The sequence below is a fragment of the Daktulosphaira vitifoliae genome, unplaced genomic scaffold (assembly GCF_025091365.1).
Source record: "Daktulosphaira vitifoliae isolate Bord-2020 unplaced genomic scaffold, ASM2509136v1 Scaffold_3, whole genome shotgun sequence".
NCBI classification, from domain to species: Eukaryota; Metazoa; Arthropoda; class Insecta; order Hemiptera; family Phylloxeridae; genus Daktulosphaira; species Daktulosphaira vitifoliae.
The window spans coordinates 44426630-44443557 of record NW_026099574.1 but is presented as its reverse complement, the minus strand read 5'-3'; the positions used below and the strand labels follow the sequence as shown (position 1 = coordinate 44443557).

General features: G+C 24.7%; 2 protein-coding genes across 5 annotated transcripts in view; one reads left to right on the top strand and one right to left on the bottom strand.

Annotated features, from left to right (window-relative positions):
• Nucleotides 1-14493, top strand: part of LOC126902287 (protein mini spindles-like) — a 27224-nt gene extending 12731 nt beyond the window's left edge. Inside the window, exons 15-36 of the mRNA XM_050679389.1 lie at nt 3020-3203; nt 3365-3556; nt 3621-3718; nt 3777-3915; nt 3998-4160; nt 4228-4397; nt 5430-5597; nt 5671-5790; nt 5958-6110; nt 6195-6407; nt 7987-8122; nt 8284-8477; nt 8784-9115; nt 10229-10408; nt 10483-10684; nt 10773-10910; nt 10991-11178; nt 11242-11410; nt 11467-11640; nt 13645-13755; nt 13825-13978; nt 14039-14493. Coding sequence (XP_050535346.1) covers nt 3020-3203; nt 3365-3556; nt 3621-3718; nt 3777-3915; nt 3998-4160; nt 4228-4397; nt 5430-5597; nt 5671-5790; nt 5958-6110; nt 6195-6407; nt 7987-8122; nt 8284-8477; nt 8784-9115; nt 10229-10408; nt 10483-10684; nt 10773-10910; nt 10991-11178; nt 11242-11410; nt 11467-11640; nt 13645-13755; nt 13825-13978; nt 14039-14274 — 3814 coding nt within the window. The 3' untranslated portion in view covers nt 14275-14493. The remainder of the gene's footprint in view (nt 1-3019; nt 3204-3364; nt 3557-3620; nt 3719-3776; nt 3916-3997; nt 4161-4227; nt 4398-5429; nt 5598-5670; nt 5791-5957; nt 6111-6194; nt 6408-7986; nt 8123-8283; nt 8478-8783; nt 9116-10228; nt 10409-10482; nt 10685-10772; nt 10911-10990; nt 11179-11241; nt 11411-11466; nt 11641-13644; nt 13756-13824; nt 13979-14038) is intronic.
• LOC126902292 (cell cycle checkpoint protein RAD1-like) lies at nt 14121-16928 on the bottom strand. Of its 4 annotated transcripts, XM_050679400.1 has the most exons (7): nt 16872-16896; nt 16633-16744; nt 16098-16196; nt 15890-16044; nt 15596-15830; nt 15320-15526; nt 14922-15098 (listed from the first exon to the last, which is right to left on the bottom strand). In XM_050679400.1, the coding sequence occupies exons 2-7, from the start codon at nt 16726-16728 to the stop codon at nt 15072-15074; spliced, it is 819 nt and encodes a 272-aa protein (XP_050535357.1). In that variant the 5' UTR covers nt 16729-16744; nt 16872-16896; the 3' UTR covers nt 14922-15071. The 4 variants fall into 4 exon arrangements, with proteins under 4 accessions (XP_050535359.1, XP_050535357.1, XP_050535358.1 ...); XM_050679402.1 differs by lacking the exon at nt 14922-15098 and adding an exon at nt 14121-14265 and having other exon boundaries at nt 16633-16926; XM_050679401.1 differs by having other exon boundaries at nt 15596-15849; nt 15909-16044; nt 16633-16928.

Below are 16928 nucleotides of genomic sequence, written 5' to 3'. Positions count from 1 at the left end.
AATATTATATTAATAAAAATATTTGGTCTATTGTAGATTGATTTTCTCTAAAACCACTTTGGTAGTTCTCTATAATTTTCTCCGCAAATGGCTTTTCTCTATCCAGTATGCAATATGACAGTATTTTATAGGTCAAATTAACTAAGGCTATTCTTCTATCTTTTTTGTGTATAGGGCATATTATATCCTTATTCCAATCTTTAGGAATCTCGTCAGTACTCCATATTTTCTAAACAATTGTTTCATCTTACATTTTTAATTTTCGCCATGGAGTCATTATCATCATGTGACTTATGATTCCTTAACCTCTTAATTTATAATTTAATTTATTGTAAAGAGGGTGTTTTATATCTACAATTAATGGGTCATTTTAATATACAGCTAAAACATTCTTTGGTGTTTTCTCTATTGAGTAAAAGCTCAAAATATTCTGCCCATCTTTCCACTATTTCCATCTGATGTTATCAGCTCTCCATCCTTATATCTTATACATTTTTCATGACCTTTATATCCTTTCATCATTCCATTTATTTTTTAGTATAACTTTCTATCTATGTGTGCCATGTGATCTGAGTCTGCCATTCTTGCACTATTTAAATTATATATTTCCTCTTCTCTTCACTACAAACAGGGCTTCTTTTCTTCCTGTAATGTATCTCACTCAATTGAGATGGTTTGCTATCCATTTTAATCTTAAGTTACTTCTTATTATGGCTTCTTTGCTCACTATATTAAACCGGAGTTTCCTTTTATATCTTTTTTGTTTTCCAATGTTTTCTTCTGATGTTTTCATAATAATGTTTTTAATATTTTTCAACTGATCTTCAATAGTTTCATATCTGTTAGTTGTGTTAGTCTTTCTTCTTCGTATTAAAAAACTACATGTCTCTTCACTCTTAAGCTTTGTTATTTCATTTGTAATTTGGCTGCAGTTATCAAAATGTTGTCTCGCCTTTAATTTGGTATTAAGCTTTCCAACTACCAAGTAGTGGTCTGAGTCAAAGTCTGCCCCTCTGTATACTCTTACATCATTAATATTATTTGCAAATTTGTTGTTGACTAGTATATGGTAATTTTGATTAACATATTGTCCATCTAGTGACCTCCAGATTTTGCGTAAGCTATGGCTCCCTTTTTTTGTTTTAAAGGTTTGTTCCACCCTATCTTAGCATTTGTATCACCTAAACTTTTCAACTTAACTTTTGAAAATGTTCCAGAAAATACTGACACTTTAATATATATCTTAAATTAAAGCTAATGTTATATAATTTATTGTGGGAAAAAAAAATTTCGGACTTAATTTGGTCTTTATGGTGAAAATGGCTACTGTATGCTATTTTTGTGTTAAAATTCTCGATTCATATTTTATATTTTTAACTTTATATTTCTATAACTTTTTGAAAAATATATGGATCAATACAATTTTTTTATGAGAAATACTATTTATGTAGCTCTTTCATTCAACATATATTTTTTTTAAATCTGACCATTTCCCTTTATACAGGGGGGTTCAAAACTTAAAAATGCATATAGAAAAATGAACTTTTTCAACTTAATTTTTGAAAATGTTCCGGAAACACTGACATTTTTAAACATGTATTAAATTAAAGCTTATGCAATATACTTTGATATGAAAAGAAAATGTCGAACTTTATTTTGTTTTCATGGTGAAAACGGACATCAAAGTCTGTGTCACAACCCCACTGTGCTGGGTTTTTTTTCTCTTGTGACTCTTCTTCCATTGGTGCGCATGTATATTTAAAAATACTATGTCAAAAAGTTTGGCCATTGCTATAAGAGTAGCTATTCTGTGGTTAATTACTTTGAACTCCTTTATCTTATGCATTAGACTTTGTGTATTGCAAAGCCTACTCAAACTGTCGTCTTTCATTACATTTTCTATACATTATAGTGGTATTATTTATTTTTATGGATCCTTCGTCATTCTATCTTATTAAACCTATATTTTTATAGATTGAAAATCTCCCCAAATTATGTGAATATAAAAACTCTTTTTGTACAGCAATACTAATATTTGTCCAAAACTAAAATATAATGATTTTCTGAAAAAAATTGAACTTGCGCTCAGTCATTGCACTGAATCCTTTAATTATAGTTAATCTAAGTTATTTTAAAAATAATTGATTTTAGTATATAATAAACTATTTAAATATATGTTAGTTAGCTTTGAAATTATTTTAAATTAAAAGCTAGACTTATTACTTTTTAAAAAATAGTTTGTTTTGTATTCAATATATATGTATACTTACTACAATTTCTTGTAACTTAAATTCAAATTTTATTACATTTAATGTTAAATGTATATTTGTTTGATGTAATTTTCATGCAATTCAGGTCGGAAATTTGGTAAGTGATTTAATAATTTAACTGTAAATTAAAGTAGTTTTATAGGTATTTTATTTAATGTCAGAAAAATAATTTTAATTACTATTGTATATATTAGTTTGATATGTAACTACTTTGTTAGATTAATTTGAGTATCATATTTTACAATTTGATAAAACTTTCTTAAAATTTATTGTTTTGAAGAAATAAGTACTTTTTTAATATTAAAATGTAAGAAGAGTTTTTAAATTAAAAACTTCAATTGTTATTGTCATAATTTAATAGACTTTGCCTCCCTAAAGCCTCCCCAATTGTGTCTGTGAACTACTAAATAATATAACTATTGTAAGGCTTAATTTCTTGCAGTTATGGTGTAAAGTAAATTAATCACTCGCAAGAGCAAAGAATTATATGTGATAATATAATAATTATTTGACTAGTTAGAACATGCTGGTTCACCAATTATTTTGTTTTTATCCATAATTCTATTTTGTTAAATTCAATAATTAATTTAATATATTGTAATTAATTTTTCNTTATCCATAATTCTATTTTGTTAAATTCAATAATTAATTTAATATATTGTAATTAATTTTTCTTAATTTATTACTTATTATCTATAAACATGTTTTTGAAACTATTTATTTTGTAAAAATATATTTATTGTTTATAGTATAGAACCTAAATCTGTCATGCAAAATGTTAAAAAGGCTGTTAGTGCATCAAACCCACAAGTTCGATTGGCTGTTATTTCACTTTTAGGTGTTATGTATTTATATATGGGTCCTCAATTAAGTCTTTTTTTTGAAAATGAAAAACCTACTTTAGTTCAACAAATAAATGCAGAATTTGAAAAAGTATGTTTGTATGTTTATTTTACAGAGGTTCAATTAGTAAGAAAACTTTTAAATTGCTACATATAATAGAAGCTTTTTTCCTTAAATTTTAAACCTTCTGTATTATGTTAAAATGTATATATTTAATTTTAATTATATTTTTTTTTGGTTGATATTTTAAGCATCAAGGTGAGGTTCCTCCTAAACCAATCAGAGGAAAAAAAATTGAAGGATCGACAGAATCTCTTAATGTTGGAAATGATGATGAAAAACCTACATATGAGATCAATTTACGTGACATAGTACCTAGAGTAGATATAACACCACAAATAACCGATTCATTAATCAGTGAATTATCAGACAAAGATTGGAAGGTAATTTATCAGTGTTTTTTGTTTCATATTCTATTTTATTTTATTTTGAAATGTGGTTGTTTAGGTTCGTTCGGATGCTTTAAACAAACTGCAGACTATTGTTACAGAAGCTAGATTTATAACAAGTGAATTAGGTGAAGTAAGAAAAGCATTACAAGATAGGTATTATAGTTTTAATATACCTGTTAATAATTTAATAATAACGTCATATTTTTAATAGAATAACTGATTCAAATGCTCGTCTTGCTTCCAATGCTATAAACTTGGTTGAAACAATTGCTAAAGCAATGGGTTCATCTTTTAAAAATTATATTAAAGGATATTTACCAGGTATATTATTGGCTTTAGGAGATCCAAAAGTGAGCTTTTTTCATATTTTATTGTTATTAATATTTATTCTTCTTAAGTTAAAATAATTAATTATTATTAATAATTATATAGACATTTAAATGCCAAAGTGCAAAACAATGTATGAACACCATAGCAGATATTTGTGGATATCGAGAATTTTTTGGCGGAGAGATTCTTTTGGATGCTTTAAAAAATAGCTCTGTAACATTACGTTCAGAATTATTGACATGGCTTGGAGAAAAACTACCAATAAGTAAGTTATTTTTTTGTATATATTTGTACAAAAAAAATATCTATTTATTTAAATCATTTAATTTTAGTTCCTTCTAAAACAATTCCTGCTGATGAGTTAAAAGTATTATTATTACCTATGTATATTAGTTTAGAAGATAGAAATGCCAATGTTCGAAGTGCTTCTGAAAAAGCTGTTATTGGATTTATGATGCATTTAGGTTATGCTACTATGTTTGGAGCTTGTGATAAATTAAAGGTATTTTAATGATATTTTTAAAAATTAACTTATTAAATATTCAAGGTATCTTACCAGGTTTTGAGATCTTTAAAAACTTTTGATACAGCCAATATTTGCTTTTTTTTTTTTTGTTTTTAAATAATTTTTATGATTTTGGACTAGACTTAATGACTAGATAATGACATTTCAACTATATTTTTTATTGATGTTAGTGATCATTCCTTATAATCTTCTATTTCTTCTTCCACTCTCCATAAGCTGACAGGTCTACAGATATAGCCACAGTGAACATAAAGGTACTACATCAATGTTGCTTTAGTGTGGCTTTTGGCTTGCTTTGTTAGCTCTTTTGGGTTCTTGTTAAGTTAAATTGGTTTTAAATATAAGTTTAGCTTACAAGCTAAAAAATGGCTGCTTTTAAATTTTGAAAAAAGTAAAAATATTTTATTTTTCTTATTAGAAACAAATAATAAAAAATATGTTTTAATGCAGTCCAAATTTGTACAAATTATTTTTAAAAAAAGTAACGCAAAATATTTTCTGGATCAAAAGTTATTGAACATAGTGCGGCAATCAATAATGCGGCATTATTCGACACGCACTGCCTCTGATTCAAAATTTCGGTCACAGATGGCTTAATTTGCTAAATAAAAGATCAGTTCAGAATTAGAATCGTCATCCCTTTCTCCGGCGACAGACTAACCACCTGTGCCGGAGTATAAATGNTACTACATCAATGTTGCTTTAGTGTGGCTTTTGGCTTGCTTTGTTAGCTCTTTTGGGTTCTTGTTAAGTTAAATTGGTTTTAAATATAAGTTTAGCTTACAAGCTAAAAAATGGCTGCTTTTAAATTTTGAAAAAAGTAAAAATATTTTATTTTTCTTATTAGAAACAAATAATAAAAAATATGTTTTAATGCAGTCCAAATTTGTACAAATTATTTTTAAAAAAAGTAACGCAAAATATTTTCTGGATCAAAAGTTATTGAACATAGTGCGGCAATCAATAATGCGTGGGGAATTCTGTATTTATGCTTATAATTTTTTGTAGCCTATGTCAGTTAAATTTGTTAGAGAAAAGTTAGATAAAGAAAGGCCAAATTTACCTGTAACACCTATTGAAAAACCAAAAGTTAAATCAGGTATTCCAAGCGGACCTTCAGTAAAATCAGGAGGATCGAAAATTCCACCTCCAAAAGCAGCTACTAAAGTTAACAAAGTAAATATTGTGAATTATATGTTGAATTTTCATCAGATTTTTCAAATTAATATTGTATATTTTATTATTATAGGAAAATATAATTCGTGTTAATACGGCTTCAAATAGAAAAAAAGAAGAAGTTGATAATGGACCATTATTCCTTCAAAATAATTTAAAACACCAGCGAGATATTGATGAACATAAATTAAAAGTAGTTAAAAATAAAGTTGTACTTTAATATTTTTAAATCATATTTTTCATTGTTATTATTTAATATTTCAAAAATATCAATCTTATAATATTAGTATATATAGTATAACTTTTTTTAATTAAGGTAATTAAAGTAAACATTTTTGATCAATATTTATTATTCTTTAGTCTTTAAAATGGAATTTCACTGCACCTCGTGAAGAATTTGTAGAACAACTTCGTGATCAAATGGTAACTGCTGGTATTAATAAAGTGTTAATTACAAATATGTTTCATTCAGATTTCAGATATCATTTGAAAGCAATTGAAGCTCTTACTGAAGTAATTTATTTTTACTAAGATACACTTAAGCTGATTATTATAACATGATAAAAGTTATGTAATAATAATTTCATAATTTTTTAGGATTTAACAACAACTGATGACAATAACCAGGCCTTAATGAATAATCTTGATCTAATTCTTAAATGGATGACATTAAGATTTTTTGATACAAATCCATCTGTACTTTTGAAAGGTCTTGATTATTTACAAAATATATTTGTGATATTAATGGCTCAAAATTACACTCTTCATGACACAGAAGCTTCCAGTTTTGTACCATATCTAGTTACTAAAGTATGTACTTTAAAAACTAATAATAAAGTATATATGTATGCCTCAAAAATAATTTTAAAAAACCAGTAAAGTGATGGGGGGTCATCGTACAGTGATGGCAAGTAAAAATGATATCTTACAAGAATTAAAGTCACCATCTTAAGAAGTGCTTTGGTGCAAATTTATAGATGGTGATTAATTTTTAGAAGGAATTATTGAATTATTTCAAAAACAATATGAACTCCTATTTTCTTATTCATATCCTGATTACAAGTTTTATGATTTATAAGTATTATACATGAATAAATATTTATTATAATAATTAAATTTAGTATCAAATTTATATTTTATAATTTAGTATTATAATTTTAAATTTAGTTTTAGTATACAGGGGGATTCTTTTAGTATTACCCACTTGATTACTTTTGTTAATAATTAAAAAATATAGGAGGGCCTAAAAGAACATTTTATTATTTTATCTAAAAAAAAAACGCTCTATGGTTTAACACAACTTAACTGAACAAAATTTCCCTCTCAAACTTTTGTAAAGTTCAACTTAGTGCTTTTTTCTCTACCTTGATTACAATTTTGTAGAGTTATACAAGCTTGAGTAATTTTTTTAAATTACACAAAACTAAACATACATAAATAAAATTTATTAAAAAAGCATATTATGTGATTTTAAGGGTCATTTTTTAATTTTTGTGAAAAACGCTTACATGGATTCTTATAACTTAAAAAAATAAATGTATAACCAAAATTACTCTAAGTTACTATAAATACCTAAAACTACTATTTAGTTATGCAGAGTATAATACACATAGTAACAGTCTATGACTATCAGTATATTTTGACACTAGCCACCCAATATTTCTTAAAACAATAAGTTATTTGATTTTTAGTTTCATTTGTATATAGTATACAACTGTTAATAACTTCTATAGTGGAAGTTATTAACATTTTAAAATAAAGACTGGTGTTGAAGTGCAGATGCTGCTATTTTTATCATAAGTCATTTCTCAGTAACACTCCTCCTGCCTATGTATACAAGTATGAATGTCTTTTCTGAAGCACTGGTTCAAAAGTTATTATCTATCATTCATTTTTTTAATTAAATAATTTTCTATTTTATAAGCTGGTTTAATATATCCATCTGTGTTAAATGTTGATAATAGTAACATTGTTGTTAAAATACGTATCCACGATTTTTTAGTATTTTTTGTGGCCTTTTGAGTAAAATTTTTTAGTTTTGAACATAATTTAATTTCAAATAGTTTAATATGTATTTTTTATTAAACAAAATAAAGTTAACACTCCTTTAAAATATTAGGAATGTATCTAGAAATTATTTTATAAAGTATAAATGGATATACATATATCTAAAAAAAATTTCAAAAAAGTATTATTTTAAGAGAAATAGCTGAAAGCACAAGTTATTTTTGATCTTACTTATAATTAACTAAAAACATAATTTTTAAATATTTAGTTGTCAATTATTGTTTTCAGTTATAGTTGTTTATTTAAATTAATGTATTAAGTAATTTTATTAGTTTTTTTTTTCAATTTTCATTATGTTTAAAATACTTATTTAATTTTTTAGTTAGGAGATTCTAAAGATACTGTAAGGGAAAAAGTTAGAGCAATTCTAAAACAGATAGCTTTTATTTTCCCTAATACAAAAATGTTTCAATATATTATGGATGGTGTAAAATCAAAAAATTCAAGACAACGTTCTGGTATAATATTTAAAAAGTATATTAGAATATTAAATTACCATAGAATACTTTTTTTACTATTGAAATATAAGAATTAAAAAAATCTATTTAGCGTAAAATTTAATATTTAATTTGAAATTACTGTAATTTTACAATGTATTTATATATATTAATCTGTACAGAATGCTTGGAACATTTAGCATCAATGATTGAAGATTATGGGACTTCTATTTGTCAACCAAGTGTTGCAGTTGCCTGTAAAGAAATAGCGAAAAGCATTGGTGACCGTGACAATGCTGTTCGTACAGCTGCTTTAAATTGCTTTGTTGCAGCTTTCTTTTTACATGGAGATGCTTTATTCAAATTTGTGGGCAATGTAAGTAAAAAAATGTAATTATTGACCGGTTATTATTGATTTTTTTTAATCTTATTATTAAATCTCTTTATTTAAACAATTTTTATTTATTTAAATTTGAGTATAAATATATAACTTCATTAACCATTATCTAATTTTAAAACTTATCAATTCAGTATACGAGTAAAATAAATAAAAAATTTTAATATTCTATAATTTTTATCACATTGAAGTGACTTATCTTTTTATACTACAAATTATAACATTTATTTATTAATTTATCACTTTTGCAACTATTTTATAACTAATAATTCTAAATTATATTAGATATCTGAGAAAGACATGGGACTCTTAAGGGAACGTCTTAAAAGAGCTTCTAAAAATAGAGTTGTTCCTGTAGCTACTGTTCAACCAACAATTAAACAAGTTGCACCACCTGTTCAGCAAGTACCACAAATAAATGAGAATGTAGATGATGATTATAATTCAGCTGATGAAGAGCACAATGCTACATTTAATGTTTCCCATGAATCTAATCATAATCAAAGTCCTCTCAGATATTCGAATAACTCTCCCTTGAGGCCAGGAAATAGTGTTTCATATAGATCTAGCAATATAGCTGCATTGGACAATTCTTCATCACTACGAATGGAATTTAGGTAACTATAAATTACAACATTAATTTTAAAACTTACTTCCTGCATGTAATTAAAACTGTCATGTACGTAGTTTGACAAACAATATTTGTTTAATTATTTCTTGTTTTAGTTAGATAATTGCTTTTTAAACTGGTATATTATCAATTTTAATCTTTAATAATTTTTATAATAGTATTCTTAACTATTATTTTAACTAGTTAATATAATATATACCAGTGTAAATTTTCCATTTCTTAAAGAAACTGTATATTATACAGAATTGATTTTGGCTTACAATAAAAAAATAATGTTATATATTCAATATAATATAATTTAGTGATATAAAAATGGGTATAAATGAAATACTATTGCTTTTAATTTATATTTGTTTAAGGTAAGTGGATGAGTGACTTAGCTATTAATGAATAAGGCATTAATTTATCTTTTATAAGTCTAAGATATAAAAAATAATTAATTTTTTTCAAATAAAATTATTTATTTTTATAATTTTTCTAAGAAGTAGCTTGAGCTTGTTAAGGCTATTACTAATTACATTATATGATTACTTACTTTTATTTTTATTTTTTATAATTGTTATAATTTATAATTTATAATAATTTTATTTTTACATTAAAATATTTCATTGCTAGATTTTAGAATGCTTATTTTGGCTTTTTGCATGTTGCTTTTTTCATCATAATGATGAAGGAAAGCTAGAGTTGTTTCAAAACCACTTAATTTTTACAAAGATACATCAATTCTTCTTAATTGTAAAAAATTCCTAAATTTTTCTTTCTCCCAAATCAAATTTCAATATAATAGAATCCAAATCTTATAAAATGCATTCTACTGTTTCTAACATCAGTATAACTGTTATTGTTGATGTGATTAGTCCAATTATTAAAGAAACTTGTTTGCGTGAAATTGTATGTGAAAATAATTTTGCTACGCCTTTGCTTGAGCACTCTAATTGTTTGTTTCAGCATTATAAAAGTCATTGCAACAGCATATTCTATGTTGTTCTAATTTCACAGTTAGTATATACAGTTAATAATTATATATCAATAATGTTATGATTTAAGGTTTTGTAGTTAAAATATCTAAAACTATTTATACATTTTTTTTTTTATTTAGACGACCTCAAAATGACTCTGAAGATGCTCCAGTAACTCGTTACGCTTTAGATGAAAAATTCCTTCAAGAATTAGAAGCTGAAAAAATCACTAAACCAGAATTGAAATTAAAATCTTATAATTGGAATTCAAATTCTAATGAAGATGACTTTTATAAAAAGACACTTGCTACTCAATCTCAGTAATAAATTTATTTTCGAATTTGATTAAGTATTTGAAATATAATAGTATAATAGTATATGTTTTCTACTATAGAACTTCTGATAATGAGTCCCCAACCAAACCATCTGTAAATGTTAGTCCTTACAGTACTGCTACCATTACTAAAAGTCCAAGATTAACAACATTATCGTCAACTGACCCTATTAATAAGCTTATTCAACAAGTTTCATCATCTGATATAGAATATGCTAAAAGTGCTATGCAAAATCTTGATAAAATGCTTTTGAGATCTGATGTAAAAATTATTTGTATATATTTATAAATTAGACATAAAACTTATTATTTAATCTTTAAAATATTATTGTTTTTTTAATGATGTTTAGACTAGATCAAAATTTTTAGAAGGTGGAAAAGTTCTATCCCTTTTTTATGCCATCATCAAACAATTTGATAATCTTTCTGAATCTCATGATGTAGACATTACTGTTGGTTACAGAAATATTTTCAACTTGTGTCTAAATGTAAGTTTTTTTCTCATATTTACTTAAAATTTTAATATAAGCAATTGTAGTATTTCATATATTTTTTGTGTGAAATGTAGTTATTTAAATACCAAGAGTTTACCCTAATTTTGAATGAACAAATAGTACGTGATTTACTTTCTAAATTACTATATCTTTTGAGCATTAAAAGCTCAGAAAATAATGCAGATACTCACCTTTTTGGAAGATGTGTGAATAGTCTTATTATGAGTGTCTTAGAAAAATCAGCTCATACTCCTGTTACTTGGTAATAATTTTATTTTTTAACTATATACCTGATGTATTTAAAAAAAAATTTTTATGTATATAGTGCATTAATGGCAATGTTGTATGACACTGTAAAGTTTCCTCAAAATTCAACTACTCATTATAAAGAATTAGTAATGAAATGTATATGGAAAATAGTTAAAGATTTCCAAGAATGGGGAGATGAATTATGTTATGATAGAGTTTTAACTCATATACATAAATTTCTTAAAGTATAATGTTATATAAAATAAATGAATATTTCTTATCTCTTATTTATAATATTTAGGAATTTGATTCAAAATATTGGAAGAAACAACAATCTGATACACCATTAAGGACTTGTAAAACTGTTCTTCATACAATGGTTAAGACTCGTAGTAATAAGGTTCTTGAATGTTTACAAAGTCCAGAATTTCCTAATGAGTCTGAAATGGTTACTTATATTCATAAACTTTTAAGGGTAATGCATTTAAATTAAAGTTTTAGCTATACATAGTAATTTTAATTTATTGTCTATTAAAAAAATAAACGTAAAAAGAGAAGTCTTACTAAAAATAATTTATTTTATAATTTTTGTTAGTTAAATTAAACTTTTTAAATGTTATATAAAAGCAAAGAAAATTGTCCTCAATAATTTTTATTTATTTTTTCAATTTGAATAATCTTATTTACTATTTCTTACAAATTTGTTCATTTATTTTACTTAATAATTCATAGTTAGTTATTTAAATTTTATAAAACAAGTAAATAAATTATTATTATTTAAAACTTTCAGATCNAGTTATTTAAATTTTATAAAACAAGTAAATAAATTATTATTATTTAAAACTTTCAGATCATAAGTCTAAGTGATAAACTTTGGAATTTTTTTTATACCATATAAGTTTTAATTATACAATATAATAATATAATATAATTATAGTAGTAGTCATTTCATTTCACGACATGAATTTTAAGAATTGGTACAATACATTTCATATGAAAGGGTTGAAGCTTTTATAAATTCTTCTATTATTTAGATTACTTTCAGATGTATTATGTACATCTGTATATTCCTTATTCTATATAGTGGTAATGGATGAAATTTCTAGAGAAATACAAGGAGATGTACTGTTGTACATGATATTCACTAATAATATAGTATTAATAGTAAAAATAAAGAGAGGAAATTAGTCAAAGGATAGAGATGTGATGATCAGTTCTTGAAGGAAAAGGATTTAGAATAAGTAGTAGTAAGACAATGTATACAAAGTACAAATTTAACTAAAGAGAACTCTAGGTAGGTAACAAGAGGAGAAAAGTGACAATAAGTGAATATGCAATAGGAGAGGTGAAATTTTTAAGTATTTAGGATCAGTTGTGCAAAAGAACAGTGGTAATAACAAGGATGTAAAACATAGATTTTAATGTAAGTTGTTGAAGTAGAGGGAAGCGTCTGGTGTGTTATGCAATAAAAAAATTCAAATGAGACCGAAAGGTAAGTTCTATAAGATTGTAGTGACACCAGCTATGATGTTCAGTTCAAAGTGTTGGGCAAGGAATGAGTATAGTAGAAATGGGAATGCTTGATGGATGAGTGGAGTGACTAAAGAAGACAGGACAAGCAACAAACATATAAGAGGGAGAAAGGTGTAGCGTCCAATTGTGGATAAGATCAGAGAAAATAGACTTAGATAGTTTGATCATGTTATTAGGAGATAGGAATAGGAAACTATAGGAACAGTTGTGGAAATGAATGTTGAAGAAAGAAGAGGTAGAATAAGACTAAAAAAGAGTTGTAGAAATGTTATTGAATGTGATATAAGGACAGCTGATGTGTGCGTGCTTAAATTATGTGGGAGATTGTGTCAAGTAGAAGTTTAGGATAAGGATTGACCCCAAAGAGTTTGAATAAAGGGAACGAAAAAGATTTTTTCTGATGTTTTGACCTTGTTGAAGATTTATCTTTAGAACAATATACAATGCAATTGATTACTATGACTCACACAATATTTGTAAAAGTAGCATTTTATCTTGTTCTTTCTTCAATATATATTTAAATATTTAATACTGTAAAATAATTATATGAAAATTCAAATTCTTACAAACATTAAAAAGCTATCGTAAAATTATTACTGAATGTTAATATGATATTTTTTTATTAATTTTTTCTTAAAATCTACTTCACATAATGGCTACTGCCTTGTTTTTTGCATTTTTCACCAATTAACAAAAAAATGTTTTTCTTTAATAAATTAAAAATAAAATTATTTCTGATATGTTTTTAGTGTTTAAATATAATAATTTAAAAAAAAAGTAACTAAATTTTTAGATCAAAAAATATTAGATCTTCCAAAATATTGTGAACCACTGTAATGAATATATTCTAAATAAGAATATATATATTAATATAGAATATATAAGAATAATATATTCTATAAAATCAATAAGCTTAGTTTCTAATCTAAAACAAATTTTAATATAGCACTTAAGTAACGAACCTAGACCAGAAAGTAGTAAACGTAGACATCGAACACCTCATGATGAACTTACAGATATATTTTATATTATTGGGCAACCTGAAAATACTGACGAAGTATGAACATTTAAATTAAATTCATAATTTTTTTTAATATTTATTTTAATATTATTTTTACTAAATTAGGGCATTCAACAATTGCATAGATTTAAAATAAAACACCCTAACATTGATATTGACCCATACATTTCTAAGACTACTAAATATTTCCAAGATTACATTCATCGCAAATTGTCTGCTATTGAGGATAATTTAAAAAGTTGTTTAGTTGAACCAAAAGGTAATGTACATTTTTAATTCTAAGACATTTTATAATCTTAATGATTTTTCATTTTTAAAGATAATAATGATAGATCTACTCCTATAACTTCTACTCCAACGCGTAAGACTGACTCAAGTGTATTCACTGAAGCTGATGGATTCATGAAACGGTTACAAGTATTGAAAATGAAAGCTGCTAGAGATGAAAGAAATGAAGCTGCAAATTTAGAATTTAATGGAAATGATAGATCAAGAGACAATTTTCAAGATGATGATCTTCCCACGCTCAACACAAGCCGTTCATCTCTTAAATAAATAAAAATTCCATTCGTACAATTATAGTAAATATTTTCCAAGCAATTTTTGTAAAATAACAAAATATTTTATTGATTGTTAAAAACCCTTAATTTCTGCTAAGACTGAAACCTATTATTAAAATTGACCCTAAATGTATTGCTGTTTCATGTATTATTTTATATTATTCTTTGTATTTTTTTTTTTTTTTACATGCCTCATTAAAAGTAATTAGATAAATATTTTAGAAAGAATTTGTTTTCAAATGTTATGAAGATTCTACACTTACTGCATTATTTAATATATACATAATAACTTATTCAATTTAATAAGTATGTTAACGAGATTTTATTTTGTAATAAATAGGTACTTAACATTGAATATATAATTTAGTTTTATAACTATCAAGTTTGGACATTAATTTATTAATATTAATACAAAAATGTTATTAACTACTTATTAAAATTAAAAATTTTAATTCAATATTAACCTTTATTTTTCAATTATTAGGTTAATTTACTACAATCATAGCAAATTAGACTGATACATCCAAAAAAAGCGTGAAATTAAATGAAATTTATTTGATACTGTTTGATAAATTTGTTGCCTTATGTATAATGTTTTGATTATTCTTAATAATGTGATTTAACTCACATTGAAATAAAATATAACAATTACTAATTTGTCTTTATTAATTTTACAAAATAGTTTAAAATTTGTAGGCAATTCATACATATGTGAAATTATTGACTGCAAATTTAAGTAACTTTTAATTATATTGGATGGCAATTAGAAAAAAAAATCATTGGAAATGTGTCTTACTCATCATCAACTATTGGTGTACACTAAAAATAAAATTAACTTAATTAATTCTATAGTATTTCAAATACAACAAAATTTAAGTAATCTTTATTTACAGAATTAAATAAGCAGACTTTCAATAATTTAATAATACTAATAACTGTAGTGTTAGTCAATCATTTTAGAAAATCTTTAAATACTCTCAAGTAAATAAATTAATTGATGTTCATTTTGTAATCTCTAAATAAATAGAAGTACAACTTACAAAATATTCCATGTAACAAGTATGGCTATCAACTTGAACCATAAATTGACAACATAATAAACCTTCTTCATTTGTTCTAATTAATGTTTTTTGAGATATATTCATACATTTCAAAAATGGTTTCACTTGTCTATATTTATATTTTACACTTATGGTTGCATTGCAAACAAATTGCTCGATAATTTCACTTTTTGAAGGAATTTCAACCTAATTCAATTGAAATAGTAAAAAATGATACTAAGAATATATAAGTTTATTAAACTAAGGAATACTCACACTACATTTTCCAGCAATTCCAGAAGTCAAAATCTTAAAAAATTCTGGTTCCTGAGAAAATGTAAATTCAACATAATCAGATGAATTATCAATATCATTCAATATATCTTTAAAATCTGAAGATCTTAAAATTATTTTACTAGTTGCTGATTCTGCAGGAATACTAAAATCCAAAATATCAAATACTTCCATAGTCCTCAATGAACAATCTGTTATAATACCACCTTCTTCTAATCTGTTAAAGAGTATAAATACTATACATTTAATAATTAAACAATAAATAAACATATTTACAACAATTTTATAGGCGAACCATATTCTTTATAAGTCAATTTTAAAGCAGTTGTTACTCCAGGATTTAACGAACAACCATCAAATATTGTGAGACATTCAATGAATGTGTTCAAATCTACACGAAATGCCACTGTATCATCACTTAATTGATAGTCCTATAATATTTAAAATATGTGAGTATGAAAAAATGATTAATTTAAAAAACTACTTGGAAAATCTCACTGCCAATAAATGCGTTTGCTTGTACACACTTTGAATCTTCAACAACTATCTTTAAACCATGTTCAGTTGCAAAAAATACACCCACCTAAATAAAAGCATCTTAAACTATAACATGTGTTTATCTATACAGTAATACTCTGTATATTTTCTTGAAACATAGGTAAACCTTTCCTAAATTTATGAAAGTATTATTAAACAAAGTTAACTAAGAGTATTTTTGAGCTCTTTCTTCAGACAAATAATAGGATCCAAAATTGGGAAAAGAATTATTGAAGATCAGTTGTGGTTAAAATTTAAATTAAGCCGCAAAAAAAGTTTTGAAATATTGACTAAATTCTTACTCTTTACTTATTTAAGAAAATAATTGTTTGTAATAATGTACTTGTTTTTTCAAAACAATTTACCAAATAAAAAAGATTTAACATCTTTTTTAAATTAATTAACGAATAAATGATTATAACGGCTATTTTTGTAATGCAAAGAAAAACTATATCTATAATAATATTAATGTTACAGCTTACATCTTTAAAATTGACTGCCTTTAGAAGTGAAGATATATGCTTAACATTATCTGCTTTAGCAACCAACAAGAATTTTTCAGTTTCTTCAGAGTCCATGATTATCTAAGTACATCTATAATAAAAGCAAAATTTTATTTTTTTTTAAATATTATTCAACATTTTGGAAAAACGATCATAAAAATTATAGTATTTAAAAGTCGATAAAAACTCAATGAAACTTATAAAATTCACAACATTACATTAAATATCAGTATTTGAATTGCTCTACTAAAAAACAAAAGAGTAATTAAATTTAA